At 50.2% G+C, this 16,956-nt stretch overlaps 1 protein-coding gene across 1 annotated transcript in view; it reads left to right on the forward strand.

The window, feature by feature from the left end:
- Positions 1-16,956, forward strand: part of LOC135245433 (voltage-dependent calcium channel subunit alpha-2/delta-1-like) — a 101,913-nt gene that overhangs the window by 31,938 nt on the left and 53,019 nt on the right. Inside the window, exons 4-5 of the mRNA XM_064318479.1 lie at positions 10,375-10,434; positions 14,779-14,814. Coding sequence (XP_064174549.1) covers positions 10,375-10,434; positions 14,779-14,814 — 96 coding nt within the window. The remainder of the gene's footprint in view (positions 1-10,374; positions 10,435-14,778; positions 14,815-16,956) is intronic.

The following is a 16,956-nucleotide window of genomic DNA, read 5'->3' on the forward strand; positions in this document are numbered from 1 at the left end:
CGGTGATTGGGATGCATAACACATAAACAAGAGCCATAATCGCACGTCCCCCCCGGAACACAGCTCATCAAAATTGCTTTCAGCGATGTAATATAGTGCAGATTTGATTTATGAATGAGCGTCTACTCTCTCTCAAATATAAACATTATTGCGCTCGTAACCGTCCAATTATTTAAACATCAATAGCCCGCTTTCGCGTTTGACACGCTGACATCTGAATGGTGCCATTAAAATATTTTGGACCGCAGACAAGCTTTTGGTTGTTTTTTTTTTGTTTTTTTTTTCCCCCACAAAAATTCACTCTGTGTTAAACTGGTACTTGGAAAGGAGCCATCCTGGCTCTCTGGAGCATTGCACACAGGTAAATGGCTGCCGTTGCTGAGGAAAAACCTGTCATATTCCCAGCGGGGGGGGGGGGGCGAGGGGGGCGCTGAAGTTCTGTATGAAATCACCATATAGCTTGACTCCTCTCAAGCAAACGATGCGGCGTGTGGAACACGCCCATTTGCTGTAGCTGTGTTCAAACATTCCGTGGTATATGGATTTCGGGGGGGCATGTAACTAAGGTGGCTGCAGGTTCGAATAAGTGGCTCACTGTCAATGGACTCTCGAGCAAGGTATTTAACCTTCTGAAAAACACACCAGCAGAAGTGTAGGATATAACAAGGTTATCTTTGCGAGTTTCTCTTGATAAGGGTGCGAACGAAGAACATAAAATGAAAAATGTACTGTCATGTAACAGCTTTCTAAATGTCAGCCCAAAGCCAACTCTCTTGGTTTTAGTGGGTGCACTTTAAATCCACTCCTGGGTTTTGCGTTGGGTCGTTATTCACGGTTTTACGGCAAGGGGTCCGCGCGGCGCGATGATGTCATGAGGTGCGATGATGTCAGAGCCTGCACGGATGTGGGGGCGGGGGGACACAGCAGGCCGGTTTCCCCCGGCGACCGCGCGTCTAGCCGCCGTTTGTTTTCCCGTGCCGGACGTTCCCGGCCGCGGTCTCCGGTCGCGTGAGCGAGGCTCTTAAATCCCGAAAGGTTCGGCGCCAGCTGGCGGCTCTCAGAACGAGCGCCGAAACACGCCGGCGCGATGCTTTGTCCAGATTAAGGGCCTGTAGTGTGTTCAGCGCCGTCGCTGAATTCCTCAGGACGGCTTTGAAGGGATCTGCGTGACAAGGGAGGAGGAGGAACACAGTTTTCCCTCTTGAACAAACACAGACGAACATGGATAAGGTCCCAACATTAGAAAATATGAACACTAGAGCCAGTAACAATGCTTTTCCCAGTCAAGTCACCAGCGGCTTCTTGAGCTACTGACCCCATTTTATCAAAATTAACCGAACGGTGCTTTTCAGTAAATTAAATGTGGGGGGAAAAAAATACTCTACACTACACTATATATAATTTAAGTTTAAGAACAACTGGAGATATTTTTATTCCTTATTTTCATGAAACCGAATCATTTCTGAGCGTTTCCGAGCGTGACGAGATGGCCGATATACCGTGTTCTCTAAATATTTGCCCACTGGCTGCGAGAGAGCAGAGCAAACAGCGCATTATCATAATGGGGAGGGCAGGCTGGCCCCAAACGTCCCCTCCGCGAACGCGTTTGTTGTGGGGCCGTCCAATGATATCAGGCGGCAGCCGTGGCGACGCAGCCTGTATTCGGTAACCCGTATTTGCATTCTCTCCGACAGATGAACTGCACGAACCGATGACCGGCTCTGATTCGCCAGCGCGTCCGCAAATAAAATTAGCCGCATCGGGTTCGCGAAGGTCTGATGTGACTCATGTGGGCGCCGTATAGCGAATTTCCTCTGCTGAGCCGCCTTACATTATTTATTAGCCTGGCAGGAGGTCTTATCCAAGGTGACCTGCGTAGCTGCCATTTTACGCTACATGGCATTTATGCAGCTGGATATTTCTGAAGAGGTCTTTTGCGGAACCTTTCTTAATTGCACGAAGGCCGCGCCCTTCGTGAGACTGGTGCCTGTGGTGATGAATCCCTCAGTGACGCAACCCGCTATTAGAGCACAAAAAAACACCAATCAAACCGAACGGTTTCTGTGGTGGAGTCGATAGATCCATCGTCACAGCGTGACCTCACCACAGTCTTCATCATCATCATCATCATCATCATCATCGTCATCATCATCCCCGCCCATCGTTCAACCCCATGAGGCGAGGGTCTTCAAATGCCAGAACGCTAGGCGAGCTGCCGGACCAGACAAACTGTGTCCCTCGGTGCTACCCCCAGAGCGCACATACATCTCCAACAGCTCTTTCTGCAAAAAGGCCTCAAAGAGTCCACAACAATGCCCACATCTGGGCAGCCCTGCCCTAGCTGCTGTCTGTATGGGACCCGCCATGACAGTACTTGCGCAGAACTATTACACAAGTGGTTAATATTGACCTAAGGGTGCACCGCAACAATGCTAGGAAAACGCCCCCATACACTCATACACCAGAACCCTTCACTGCGGTAACGCTGCTGAGTCTATTTCTTGTTCTGTACCTCTATGTTTTTTATTTAACAGCCGCTTGAGCCACCCGGTTACAGACAGCGGATAAATTATGTCCATGGTTTTTATTTTTAATTAATCTCATTTCTAAATATTTTAAAGCCGCGTTCATCCGGAGAGCCGCAGCATCTGCGCAGCGCCGTCAGCGTGATTTCCTTTCTGCGGCAGCTCTGTGTCCCTCGCGGTCTCCCCGCCGCCTCGGGGTCGTTCTGCTCAAACCGTTTTGTTTTTTTTTTGTATTTCAAAAAATTTGAAAGCGGGACTTGATTGGCGCTCGGGCCTCGACAGACGCTGCCGCTTCGGTCGCCTCCCGCGAATATCACCTCCGTCAAAACAGGAAGCGGAGTTCACCTTCTCTTTCGCAGGCGTACGAAATGCAAACTCCGAAGGAACTTGGCTCGCATGTTTAATTTAGAAAGTGAGGCTGCGTGTAGTTCTCCCAAAACATGTTCTGTTATTTACCGGGCATAGAGATGAATAATCATGAGGAAAGCTTAATTTATGCCCTTCCCTTTACGGTTCCACCCTCAATCACATTTAACCGGGAAGCTAATTTACTAAGAGAAACTTAAACGAAGAGTGTGTGTGTGTGAGGATCTTGATTAGTTTTGTTAGGGGCGGGCCTTTTTTTAGAGGGGGTGTCAATGACGTTCATTATGAACACCCCCTCCACTGTGCCATATCGGCCGGCCTTTTTACGGTCTCTCCCGTCTTTGCTGTTAATCGTGAGCGCCGCACAGTAATGATGATAAAACAACCTGCGGGATTATTTTGTGATGGAGTATGACTAACGCCGCACATCGTCGCCCGCGGTAAGTTGGTAAATGAAACGTGCGCCTCCATCCCTGTCAGATTGCCTCTTCTACTTACCGCCAGAGCGAAGTTTACGGCGTGATATTAAAAGCGCGCTGTAACGAGCTACAGGTGGCGAAGGGGGAGCGCGTCGTCCGCGCAGAGAGAGATTTACCGTTGGCTCTTTATCTCTTTAAAATAAGATCAAGCCGTTCATCCTGGCTATCTCTTCCAGACCGGTCGAGCTTGAAACGCGGTCGGTCATCCGTGCGTTGCAGGAAGACACTGCAGCCCGGGAAAGCAGGGGAATATTGATGTGGAGTGGTCCACCGCTGAGCACACTGCGTGCTGTTGTTTCTTCCAGGGCTCAGGGAGCGTGTGCAAATGCACATCCTTCGGGCCCACGAGTACAAAAAAGTATATCTGTCACTTAGGTGAATTTGTACATGATTTATGTCTCTGTGGGTGAGGGGGTGCCATTTCAGTAAGACGGCCCTGTAAATCTGAACACAGGTCTTGGATGCCATTTCTCATAACGCAGTGTAAGTACAGTAACTCTTACTGGGGCTGGGGCTGGGGCTGGGGCTGGGAGGGGTGGAGCAGGTTTTTTGTGCGTTAACGCACAGCCAGCGCACATCAGTCATTTTGCACTCACGGAGCGCCGTAAATCCGAACAGCGTTTTCCGGAACTCCGTTTACGATCCCGCTACCTCACCGGTCCGACACTCGCCCCAAAAAGCGCTAACGAAATCAACAGCCGCCCTCCACCGAGGAGAGTAAAGCGAACAAAAAAATAAAAAAACAGTTCTAGGAGGCCACACGCGCTCCCACTTGAACCGAATGAACTGAGCTTTCGCGCTGCCGGCCGATCTCGCCGTTTCATATCGGCCCGAGCGGCGATTCGTTTGAAAGGCAGACGGTAACGGAAGGCTCCCCTGGGAGAACACTTAAAGGCCGGGGCGGGCTGAACGAATCAGCGGGGCTCTGGCGCTCCGAGCGCCGGGGTATATGCTGGGCGGCCGCTCCGAAATGGATGCGCTGCATTCCGTACCTGCCGCCCTATGGCCCAGGATCAGCTGGGAATCACACTCATCTCTCTCTCTCTCTCTCTCAATCTCACTTTCCCTCTCTCTCTCTCTATCTATCTCTCTCTCTCCCCCCTTTCTCTCTCTCTCCCTATATCTCTCTCTCTCTCTCTCTCCCCTCCATCTATCTCTCTCTCTCCTATCTCTCTCTCCCTAAGTGGGTATGGCTTTCTCAGGCACTAGTGGGTCCTGGAGGTGGTGTGTGTGTGTGTGTGTGTGTGTGTGTGTGTGTGCGCATGTGTGCGTGCGTGTGTGTGTGCACGTGTGCATGTATGTGTGTGCGTGTGCGTGTGCGTGTGCGTGTGTGTGTGTGTGGGAGGGGGGCAGGGGTCCTTTTCTCATTAGTTTTTTCCCTGCACAAATAATTCCTAGATTCATCCACGGCTGCCTTAACAGATGTGCATTTGCTGTCAAGTCACAGAATCTCTCTGAGGTCCGCAGGGCAGGGTCAGCAGGGTATTGATCTGTGCTCATGCGAGCGTCCTAATGTCGCGAGAGTGTTCTAACGGTCGCACGACAGGGAAACCGACCGTGACGGAAAAAAGAAAACAAAAAACCAGCCAAGACCTCGCGCGGCCACAAGCAAAAAAAAAAAAAAACAAAAAAAAAACGAACAAAATCTCATAAATTTCTAAACCACTTAGCTGGGGGGATTAAAACGGGATGTTCTGCAAAGTCGGTCCTCCCGGGGGGGCGGGGCGGCCAGATTGATGGGCAAATTAGAGCCGGTGACGGGTAAAGCCGGGACAAGAATAGACGAGGCGTGCCATCAATTAAACCCCCCCTCACACCCCCCCCCCCTCGACTCCTCTTCCACAGCTCAGCCGCCCGCCAGGAGCAGCCAGGTCTCCGCAATGTTTATTTTAACGCCGCCCCGCTCAAACGACATCATTACGCCTCCATTAGGCCCCTTTTGTTCGGCGGGTCACGCGCGCGGCTAGCTCGTAGCGCCGCTCAATTAACACGCCCTCTGGAAATGTCTTCGGCTCAAACGCGAACGCGAACGAAACCCCGATCCTTCATTGTTTAAAAAATGCGCAGAGACGGAAATGCCAGGGCGTGACAAACACGGGGGCCTGCGGTCGGCGTCCCGCCAGCAATCTCCATAAATCTCCATTCGGAGCAACGGGCCTAAATATCACGGCCGAATTTTGATTGGAAATTGATGGATTTATTGTAGAAAAAAGAAACTCGAAGTGAAAATCTCTTTTTTTTCTGCCCAGCCGCTCTCCCGCCCGAATCCGCTGCGGTTTTCTTCTCCATATTTCAGCGTGTGTGGGCACTGGTGATTCCCGGGGAGGGACAGGGTTCAGTTTTGCGGATGTGATCCTCAGCTGGCTCCTGACCCCCCCCTCCTTCCTTTACCGGTCCCCAGAGAGAGCCTTAATGAGGGAGGAGACCGGCTCCACACACGTTCGGCCGCGTCGCCCCCCCATCGACAAAATGACCGCATCCCACCGCTGGCTCTGGATGACTGGATGCAAGATGGCGGCGGCTCCTTTTCTGGAGTCTGCTGTGTGATGGGAATTCAGGCAAAAAAAGAGATTTTTACTTCGCCGATGGGTCACGTTTCCGATAAGTTACGGGTGTCCCGTAGGGTGGTGGGTAGAACCAATAAAGAGCTTAACCTCCTTTTCCTGGGCATCTTGACAAAGTGTTGACAAATCCTGAATTAGAAGGGCTCTTTCAACGTTTCAGTCACAGGATTTCTTCATTTAGCACCTATTAAAATCCCCACGGGAGACTGATGGGTAACTGAAAATCCAACCTGTTTGATGACTGCAGGGCTGTTCTTCATGTTGTCGAATTTTGAAATTAAAAGCAATGCTTGCAGAAAGGGTCACGGGGTGCTGTTTAAAAAACATTTTTCCTAATTTCAGTGAGTTTCAGCTCCATTTCCAGGCATGCGAGGTGTCAGCTCGGCACCCTGGTTGAAAGGGATGAGGGGCTGTACAGCAGGTGTTGACTGGGGGGGTCTTAAGACCTTCTGCTGCTGTATCTGTACCTGTGAGAGCTCCTTTGGTCTCACCCCTGAGTCCTGACTCCGTTCTGAATGGTCTGGTCTTTTAATCTCAGATCGCATTCATCTTCCAAACTGTTTTCAGCTTTTACATTTTTGAGACGTATTGAGACATATGTGACCTTATAACACAAAACTCTTTACTGTGCAATATACAGTACAGTCAAAGCTGGAGTGTCTGCTTTCATTTTCCACTCATGTAGTTGTTAAGCACTAATCTTTTCAGTTCAAATCGTGGGTTATATCAGGTGCAACCGGCCGCATTTTAGAGCATCGCCAGCTCCGACGACCCGCCGCATCTCTGCTTTAAACACGCACGCGCCCGTTAAAACCCGAGTGCGCCTGTGCCCTCGCCCCTCTCCGCTCCTCTGCCCTCGCCCCTCTCCGCCCCTCTAATCCCTCATCGAGCGCTTTACCTGCGCGCGGAGGGATGATGAACGGGGGGCATCGGCGGCGGCTGAGAACATCTTCATCTCCGCGCCGACGCGCTCCGCTCCGATAAATAATCGATGAGGCCCGCCGCTTAAATGGCAGGGCACCGCTGAGCGGGATTTACGACGGCGCTAATCCGGCTAAAAACTCGCCGCGATGACGGGGCGGGACGGGACGGGGAGGGGGGTCCCGCGCCCACACCCCGCTGCTCGTTCTTACCCCCCTCCCTCCGGGCGCTCCTGTCGCCGCGGGTAGATTAATTGCCCCGTCAAATCGGGCGGCCCTCGTTCGCTTGCCTGGCCGTTTGTTTCCAGGGCGCGGCGGCTGGCCCTCGTCCGCGCGCGGGTTCCGGTTCATTCCGCCCCGCTCTGAGGCGTCCCGAGTCACATATTCGCATTTTATTTATTTTTTTTTTTGCGGGGTAACGAATTAAAAAGAAGCGACCGGCCGATTTTATTTTATTTTTTTTTACCGGATGCGAGCTGTGATTTGTTCTCTTGTGACAGCGGGCCCAGAACGCCGCTCTCGTACGAGGAATTAATTAAAACCGAGACAAGATGAATGTTTTAGAGTGAAGACATCGGTTAAGCTGTCAACCTTTTCGGTAATTGCCTGATTTTTTTCCAGTGAAGGTAAATGATTAATCGCCCCCGGAGTTCTCTTGGCGCTTTTTAAAATTCCCTTTTAAGAGACTTTAAATAACAATCATCTTTTTTTCATACGGTGATACTTCATTTAGCGGTACATGAAAAATAAGGCGTTTGTTATGAATGCAAATTCTCCATCTGTAAATCATCCGGACCGAAATGACAGATATCTATGAGGGAGAGATATTTTTTCCCCACATGGATTTATTATATATCAGTGTGGATGGGAGTGCGGACACTGACATCCATTGGTGAAGACACATACTTGCCAAATTCATCCCACTTTATTCATCTCTCTAGTGACTGCCTTGACCCCTGACCCTAGTGTCAACTAGGACATCAGACATCATGCCGAAACACATAAAAAATCAATTTACCAAAGTCAAGACTCTTTGCAATCAGTAACAAGGAGAATGAAAAGAGACACTATTTGGAGTGGATTCTATGGGTACATTGTTTATCATCAGTTGCAGGATACTTATGAATATTACAGTACATTTCCTTTTTTAGCCAGAATGATTTAAGCAGAGAAGTAATAACTTAAAACTATGCTATGCTACTATATCTTGCAAGGCGTTTCCTGTGATTGGTGACAGTCATTGAAATAAGGTCACACAAGCTCTGGTGTTAGCATTGTAAGCTCCATAGGCCACTCGTGTGGTTGAAGCAGTCGTCCGTAGCATTCTGGCCGAAAAGCATGCTAGATTTTGAAAGAATACTGTTGGACTGAATACTGTTTTCCTCATCCTTTTTTATCGGCAAACATTTGGGCCAATTCGGATACGATACGCGCGCCCAAAATCGATTTAACTTCAGTGTCGCGCACCTCGGCGTGCGGCGTCATGTGGACGCGGCATTGTGGGTAATTCTTTTGAAACGCCTGTTTGTTGCTGCGTGCTCTTGCATTAGGGGGTGGGGGGTGGGGGGGAGAGGCTGTCCTCTGGAAGCACAGCAGTGTGACAGAGCTGCGTGCTCCAAAGCCCTGAAGTGCCTTTGTTTTTAATTATGAATTTTCACACAGGGCCCTGAGTGGAAGTGCATAATTATATAATCACGCTGCTTCTGGAGTGGGGGGCGCTCGCTTCTTTTCCCGCTCTCGAGCTGGAGCTGGCACTGCCACGCACGCCGGCGCCGTTCCCTCTCCTTTGGCGGCTGTGTGAAGGCTGGCGCTCGCCCGTGTGCCAGCTGAGGTGCCCCCGGTTCCCTCTCTGCAGCGGGTCTGGATTACTCTTTTCTGAAGGAAGGATATCTGGTTGATTTTGGGTATTTGGGTACTCGGGCTGAGTGGGCAGGGTTGAAGATGGAGGAGGAGACTTCTTGGACTGTAAACACAGGACCAAGGCAAGGCAAAAAAAAAATCCTCCGTAGTATGCCTTTAAGGAGCTCGCTCTTTCATTTCAGTAGGTTCTGCCATTGCCACGGGGAGAGGGATGATTTTTTAATAACCATCTGGCTTCAGCTAGAGCACACTATTGATTCTGTCTCTAACGCTATACCCAAAAAAACAAATTTCCTCTTCGAGCAACGTGCTCACGCTCCGCCTTGCACCTACTGTGGCACTTAACATCATGTTACACTGTACTTTTTACGAAATGAGTCCTACTACCAGAGGAAAATGGAAAGAAAATGACTTGGACACCAATGTTTCATTCAGTACATTGATAAAATAACGTTGACGGACTGCAAACATGACTGCAAATGTTCAAGTCTGTGAATTCGACTGGTATGCAGCATATCTCATTTTTAGCATTTTTAATAGGATTGTTTTCTAGTACATATGTAGTATGCAGTAGTAGTATGAAGTTTGTGGAATATAGTTCACAAGTCAAATCTGGGATTGTCTTATTTACAGACAAATAAGGAGTCCACTGCTTCATTCAGTATTTTCATTCAGCAAAGTATGTTATGTTATAGGTCTAAGATGCCTGCTCTTTTTTAAAAATCTAACAATCTGAATCTGACACATTGATTAATAACCTGCCTTAATTTAATAATAGCCAGATCAACTTTAACTTTTAACGGCATCATGGAACACAGCATTGCATTTCAATCTTCGAAGTTCAAAAGTTTTTTTTTTTTCCTCGGCCAATTTCATTTCCAGACAATTCGCTCACTGGGGGAAAGATTAGAAATTAGATTTCAGATTTCCTTTGGGAAATCTGTACTACAGCCCGTTTGTAATCAGTGGGGATTAAAAAGATATTCTCCATTATACTGCTATTAATAAAGTCATCAGAGCGAGGCTTTCAGGTGGCGAGGGGAAAACTGAGGATCAGGACTCGATACAGTTCCGACACCGCGCGCTACACGCAAGCCTGTCCTAATTTCATCCTCGGGGACGATCGAGCGCTCGGAGGCACGTCATTAAGACTTTACCGATCCTGCAGGACGTTCGGGTTGTCCAATAATCGGAGCGTTTATTGACTGCTCTCAATCAGATTGGACGTTGCATTCGCAGTGCGGTGGGGCTGAAACTAATCAGGCTAGCTGTCCAAGCTCCTCCCACTCCTGATGACAGATCAATTTTTTTTTGTTGATTAGTTTTTCCCTTCTGGAGAAGTAGCGTTTATGTTAAATGTGCTGGTGTATTATGGCTTATATCAAGTGAGACTGTGCCTTGTATTTTACAAAATTATGTGATGTTCGTGGGTTGATGTCCATTAACAGAGCAATGCTTCTTTGCAGTTGGAACCAACATTACACATTTTTCTCCTCTTATTTAGCTATCTGCTATCTCCTGTATTTGCTTTTATTGCTGTTTGTTTTGCTACGCTGTGCACAGAAAATCTGTTTGAGGCTTGCAACTCTCATATCTAATATGGCTTTTGATGTTACGAAGCTCCGAGTGTGACGTTTCCTCTCTTTTTGCGGTGTTTCAGGAACTGGCAGCGCACGCTGAGGCCTCCCAGATGGATCACCAGTGGAAGAACGAGTTTGTGGTGAGCCCGGGACGACGTCCGAACTCTATTAATGTGACAGAGGGGAAACTGCGCTCTAATTCAATGTCGTTGTATGTTATTGATCCCTGCACTGTCGGACGGCTAAAAATACATACCGCTAAGCTGTGGCCATGCCCTGCATCCGAAACAGACCTTTCACGCCACTGTTGGTCTCAGCTACGTTGAGAGAGAGAGGGAGCGTCTGCTCTGGCGAAACAAAATGCATCACCCATTTTCCAGAAAGGTATGAGGGTATCTAGAGGAGTGGCACATTGCGATCGGCATATTTTTTCCATATTATCACCAATCAGTGAAAATTCATTTTAGGGTAAAATGCCCTTGCAAAATATGATGCAGTAAAATGGAGTCATTTCAATTCATTAATAAGTGCGTAGCAGTTCAGTGAGTAGATAATACAATTAGGCAATTTAACTGATCAGGCTTTGAATCTAATGGTCCACCGTTGGTCCGCCGATGCTGAAACATGAATTTGAGTGTTAGAAATGGTCCCTGCGGCGGCTGTGTGCTGCGCGAGGCTGTTGAGCTCCTGTGTGCAGGTTTCAGCTTCCAGGAGGTGAATGAGCGAGATGTGAGGAGCGACGGAACAGAACCCTGGAGGACCTGCCTGGCCCAGGCTGCTCGAGGGGCTTTGAGTCTCCCTGCTCCTGACCCACAGCGCCTTTTCTTTGCATTTGACTGTTCTTCATGCCGAGCATGTTTCACTGTTCACAAACCCCACAGTGAGGTGTTTAAAGGAGCTGCCGCATCTATATGAACGCAGGGAAGTATTTCAGAGAGACTGAGACAGAGACAGAGACTAGTTTCCCCAAAGGGGGGGTCCATCAGCTGAGCCGGCGCGGGACGTCACACAGGGCGGGACGCGGACCGTCCCTCCGTTCCGTGTTTATTTTCTCGCCGCGCGCGTTCATAAATCAAACATCTCGCCGTCGCCGTGGCGGCAACGGGGGCCGTCATTAAACAACAATTAAGAAAGGCCGCGCCGCTTTCCCGCCGGAAGGGGAATTCCATCAATCCATTCTCTCCTTTCCTTCCGTCCGAAAAGGAAAAGGGCGCCCGTTCGGTTTTTTTTAATGAGTTTTTTTATTTTTTTTTATTCCTGTATTAAAACTTCTTTAATTTATGCACTCGCACATGCTTTACCGGGGTCGACTCCGCTACGGAATGAAAGGTGCGAGGGAGGGAGGGAGGGAGGGAGGGAGGAGACGGGTGGGAGGAATTAATTTGTCTAGTTTATCAAGCATGTCACTCCGGGGCCCCCTCTTGGATGTAAAGTTTGATTAAATTGAGATGCTTGGTTAGTTAAGATAATTGCCTTTGCAGCGGGGTCGCTGGTGCACGGAGCGCCTACGAACGCGGCAACGAGCCGATGCAGCCGATACCGGTTCAGATCAATTAAGCCAAAGTTTCCAAAACGAGTGTCGCGCTCCAAGCTGACATACGGCCCTCATCTGACAAATGTATATTGAAAGGGAAAAACTATTCACTTTTTGTTACGCTTTTATTAAAACTGATCTCAATATTATAACGAGCCTTGTGGAAGTTTCGCGGGTAGTAAATTCCAGCTGAAAGGTAAAGGTGAACTGAGATGTTTTTCTTAATGAATACTGCTGACGGGGGACAGGCTTGTCTGAGGCAGGAGACAAATGTGACCTTTAAACGGGGAATGTTTCCGCGGCGGATTTTAACAGCGAACTTGACGGCACCGAAGGGGGACCTGTGTGGTCACAACGTTCGCACCCCAGACTCAAAGACACAGCCGCTGTTGTACCAGTAAGGGGGGGGCTGCTGTCAGATGAGTCTGTCGGTTAGGGAGACCTGCAGGACCCTGGACAGCGCCAGCCTCACACACAGCCATGCTCACCTGAGGCCGATCGGCAGGCAGCTCAGGTGTTTTGCCTGTTGCCCTCGTTATGCTTGTGAGAGACAGGTCTTGTAGGAACCCTGCCATTGTGTGTTCCAGCTGTGCTCAGCCCTGTAGATCCTCACCCCCCTCCCCCTCTCCTGGCCAAAACTAAATAAGTAAATTTTTAAAAAACTCAACCCTCCACCTCTTATTTTTGCTCTTCCTTTTTATTATTTATGGCCCAGACTTTTAAAACTTTTTTTAATTGCTTTTTAAATTTTTGGCATGACTGCATTTTTGTATCAGAAATAAACAGTCCACAGTCGTCACTCATTTCTAATTTGGGTGTTTTTGGTAATCCTTCTGTACAACGCAGTGACAAACTTCAATGAGCTGTGAGGCAGCTATCAGATTGTTGATTTTGGGTTTCTGGTTGAGGCTAGAGACGGGGGTAAACAATTTCTATTGACTTAGAAATCATAAGGAGGCGCTTCCCACAAATCAAGTATGCAAGGCTATTTCTGGCATTGCGTATATTTAACATGGATCCTGCTGATTCCCAGTAGGCATCCTCCTCCCTCTGCCCAGCTGTTCTGAAAACCAGATTCCCAACATTATTGTGCGCAAATCACCTCACCACCGGAATAAATTTAATTATAATCGTGGATAATGTTGACTTGAATTATTATGAAATATGTATTCATACATATGCATGAGTTTCTGCTGATATATTCTGCCTCAGTCTGCCATGTCAGTAACCCTACACAGCTTGGCTCCGGGTAGCTTCAGATTTACGCTGGCACGCAGGCCTTGTGCAGTCTTAGCGGCGAGAGAGCGTAGATGGGAGTATGCTTAGGCTTGTGTCTCGCCTTTATGCATGGAATTGGAAAGAGGCGGCTTTTGTGCGATTGTGTTCTTCCTCTCCCCCAGAGTGCAGAGGCTCTCGGTCCTGTTGAACATGCAGCTGGGTTTACTGCGTGTGGAGTCCTCTGGATGAACTCAGGGCCTTCTAGCTCCTCATGGTTCTGCTCTATAAACTGGCACCGCTCAGAATTGTGTGCCACCGTGCGCATACATCTGCATGTGTGGGTGGGGTGTGTCACGTTCCCCCTCCCCTTCCCCCCCTCCACCCCCCATAAGTGTCAGCTTCGGGGGGGGGGGACTTTCTGAAGTGCAGCCTCGGCCCCCGCGGGGCCGTTTCTCACTTTAATAACTCCGCCGCGGCGACAGAGGCACTTTCCCGGCCGCGGCTCTGATGAGTTAGAGTGCCTCTCCCAGCCGTTGTTTAAAACGCCGCCGCCCCTGCCGCCGCCGCCGTGAGCCAGACGCCCGGCGGGGAGAGGCTGAGTTATGAGTCGGGGGCAACGAAAGCCATGTGACCCCTCCTCTCCGCTGTACTCTCTCTCTCTCTCTCTCACTCCCTCTCTCACTCTCTCTGCCTCTCCCTCTCACTATCCCTCTCTCTCTCTCACTCTCGCTCTCTCTCTCTCTCTCTCTCTCTTTCCCTCTCTCCCTCTCTCCCTCTCCTCACACGTCCATGGCTCTGCTCCTGACCGTTATCGCCGCTAAGTGGCCGCGGTGCGCTCGGGTCCTTAAACTCAGGCCGGGGGGCTTTGCGGGTCGCTGTACCCGGTGAACGGTCACCGCGTCACGGGGCCTTACGGGACCCCCGCACGTCAAAAAACGCCCCGGTGCTCTCGTCAGCGCGGGGTCGGCGCTGCCTGTCAGAGCGCGCCAGCTGGGGAGGGGCGTGTCCTCAGCGGAGGAGAGCCGTTAGTCACGCGTGAAAAGTGCGGGAAAAAAAACCACGGGGAAAACCGCGGAATCACAGAGATGCGAAGCCTCGCCTCCGAGGCTGGCCACTCCAAAGCCAAACGGGTCTGACACAGGAAACGGCACACAGAGCCGAGCCTTATCGAACTCCCTGTGGCTCAGGCTAAAGAAAGCACCAGCAACGCAGATGAGTCACTTTCCGTTTATAAGAATCCACCAGACCGAAGAGGCTGGCTAGCAAAATGAGGCTAAATTAGTAAGTCTATAGCTAAAGGATGCAAAACAGGGAAGTGGGCAGTGCTTAATTTACCGAAGGGTGAGAACAAAATGCCGGTGCGTCGTTTGGAAAGTCTCCACTGCCACTTGGAACTGCATCTCAGGCAGTCTACTGTAATAGCAATAATGATGCCGCTACTCAGCATGATGACGATCATCACGATCATTATGTATGGCTCGATGGTGCTTGTGAGGCATCTCAAGGTGAATGGCAGGGAAGGTTGAGTGACTCACATCGAGAACGGCAAATAAAGTAGCGCTCACTTTTTCTCTCACGTGCACAACGGCGGTGGGAGGAGGGGCTTAAGCTGGGTGTGGTCTTGCCACTGTGCTAATTTACACGCTGGTACTTCCTGTTTTTCTTGCTCACGTTTAAGGCCTTGCTGCTAAAGAAACCTTGCGTGCTGACCTCTCGTTCGATCTCGTTTCAGGACGGCGACATTGAGTACTACAACGCCAAGGACAAAGTAAGTACCTCTCTCTCTCTCTCTCTCTCTCTCTCTCTCGCTCGAGCTGAAAGTAAAGCTCCTGGACTGTGTGCGCAGTATTTAAATTGGAATTACCGTTGGGCCTACACTCACTGTAATAACGAGGGTTTAGCTTTGCTTGTGTAATTAGCTGAAAGCCTAACGCTGAATTAGCTATGTGCAGAGCAGGCCCTGCCTTCCTGCAGAGAAACAGGGTTTCTCACACAAAGCCATTTTTGCCCATAACGCAGGACGTGTTATGAAGCCGTATTATTACATACTTTGAAGAGCTTCACAGCTATAGTTGGTGATAGCTCCTTTAGCCCCGCGCCGCGCCGTAGCGAGCGTTCACACCTTTCGCGGGTGCTAATTGGGCCCCGTCGGCGGACCCGCCTGTCGGACCCTTCTCGGCTTGATCGAGGGACGGGGTTTTGTTAGCCGGCGAGGCGCGGAACCTTCCGGGCTGGTCGCGCGCTCCCTGACCCGCTCAAACGCGTCCCGGCCGTCCAGCCGGAATTGCAATTTCGCGCGCGGTCGGGATCGAGGTTTCGACTTGCAAATTGGTCTCAAATTGGCCGCGGGGCCACGACGGGACGGGACGGGACGGGCCGCGCTGCTCTGTGGACGTCGAAAGAGCCTCCGGGCTCCGGTTTTGTGATTCTTTTTTTTTACGGAGCCGGAATAATGCATCCAAAAATCGGAGAGGGTTTCGTTGGGCCCGTTAGAGGTAAAAAGCCGTAGACCGCGCTCTGAGTGAAATGCATCTCGCTTGAGTTACGCCGCTGACATGGTCGCCCCATATGTTGCGAGGGCTTTCAGGGCCTGTGCGTGTGAGTCAGTCAGTCTGCACTGAAAGAATCATTACATCACATTACAGGCGTTTAGCAGACGCTCTTATCCACACTTGCATCTATTTATACAGCTGGATAAGCCTTGAAGGAGGCGGGGCTATAGTGAGTCCTAGCTGTCAGCACGTTTGGCCCTAATCTGAAGGGATAGGGGGCCAGGCCTGTCACACATCCTGGCTTATCATCGTTGAAGTAACTACATGGAAGTTTGAAGACATTCTTTTCCGAGTAGGCTTTTTCTGGTTAGAGCTGGCGTAAGACTGAGGATTACATTTTTGGAGCAGAGGTTGCAGAAGAGGAAAACTGATAGTCTGTATATCTCACCATGCTTTATTTATTGATTTCCTGGGCTGTTATGTCCGATTGTAATCTGCAGCAGCGAGAAAGCTAATCCGGACTCTTGAGTGGGATCTTGTGGGCTCTTGTGGTGAACTATCTGTTTCTGAAGAGCTGTCTGAATCCCAGGGCAGCAGAATCAATCAAAGGCACGGAAGCAACCTGATCAGCCCCTGATTTCACTCTTCAAATCCCCTCAGTGCAGAGCTACACTGTAGCCCCGCCTCCTTCAAATCCCCTCAGTGCAGAGCTACACTGTAGCCCCGCCTCCTTCAAATCCTCTCAGTGTAGAGCTACACTGCAGCCCCGCCTCCTTCAAATCCCCTCAGTGCAGAGCTACACTGCAGCCCCGCCTCCTTCAAATCCCCTCAGTGCAGAGCTACACTGCAGCCCCGCCTTCTTCAAATCCCCTCAGTGCAGAGCTACACTGCAGCCCCGCCTCCTTCAAATCCCCTCAGTGCAGAGCTACACTGCAGCCCCGCCTTCTTCAAATCCCCTCAGTGCAGAGCTACACTGCAGCCCCGCCTCCTTCAAATCCCCTCAGTGCAGAGCTACACTGCAGCCCCGCCTCCTTCAAATCCCCTCAGTGCAGAGCAACACTGTAGCCCCGCCTCCTTCAAATCCCCTCAGTGCACAGCTACACTGTAGCCCCGCCTCCTTCAAATCCTCTCAGTGTAGAGCTACACTGTAGCCCCGCCTCCTTCAAATCCCCTCAGTGCAGAGCTACACTGTAGCCCCGCCTCCTTCAAATCCCCTCAGTGCAGAGCTACACTGTAGCCCCGCCTCCTTCAAATCCCCTCAGTGCTGAGCTACACTGTAGCCCCGCCTCCTTCAAATCCCCTCAGTGCAGAGCTACACTGTAGCCCCGCCTCCTTCAAATCCCCTCAGTGCAGAGCTACAATGTAGCCCCAGCTCAGTTATAACTGATACCTGTAGACAGCTGGGGTTATCAGGTTAG

This window comes from Anguilla rostrata, chromosome 19 (genome assembly GCF_018555375.3).
Source record: "Anguilla rostrata isolate EN2019 chromosome 19, ASM1855537v3, whole genome shotgun sequence".
Lineage (NCBI taxonomy): Eukaryota > Metazoa > Chordata > Actinopteri > Anguilliformes > Anguillidae > Anguilla > Anguilla rostrata.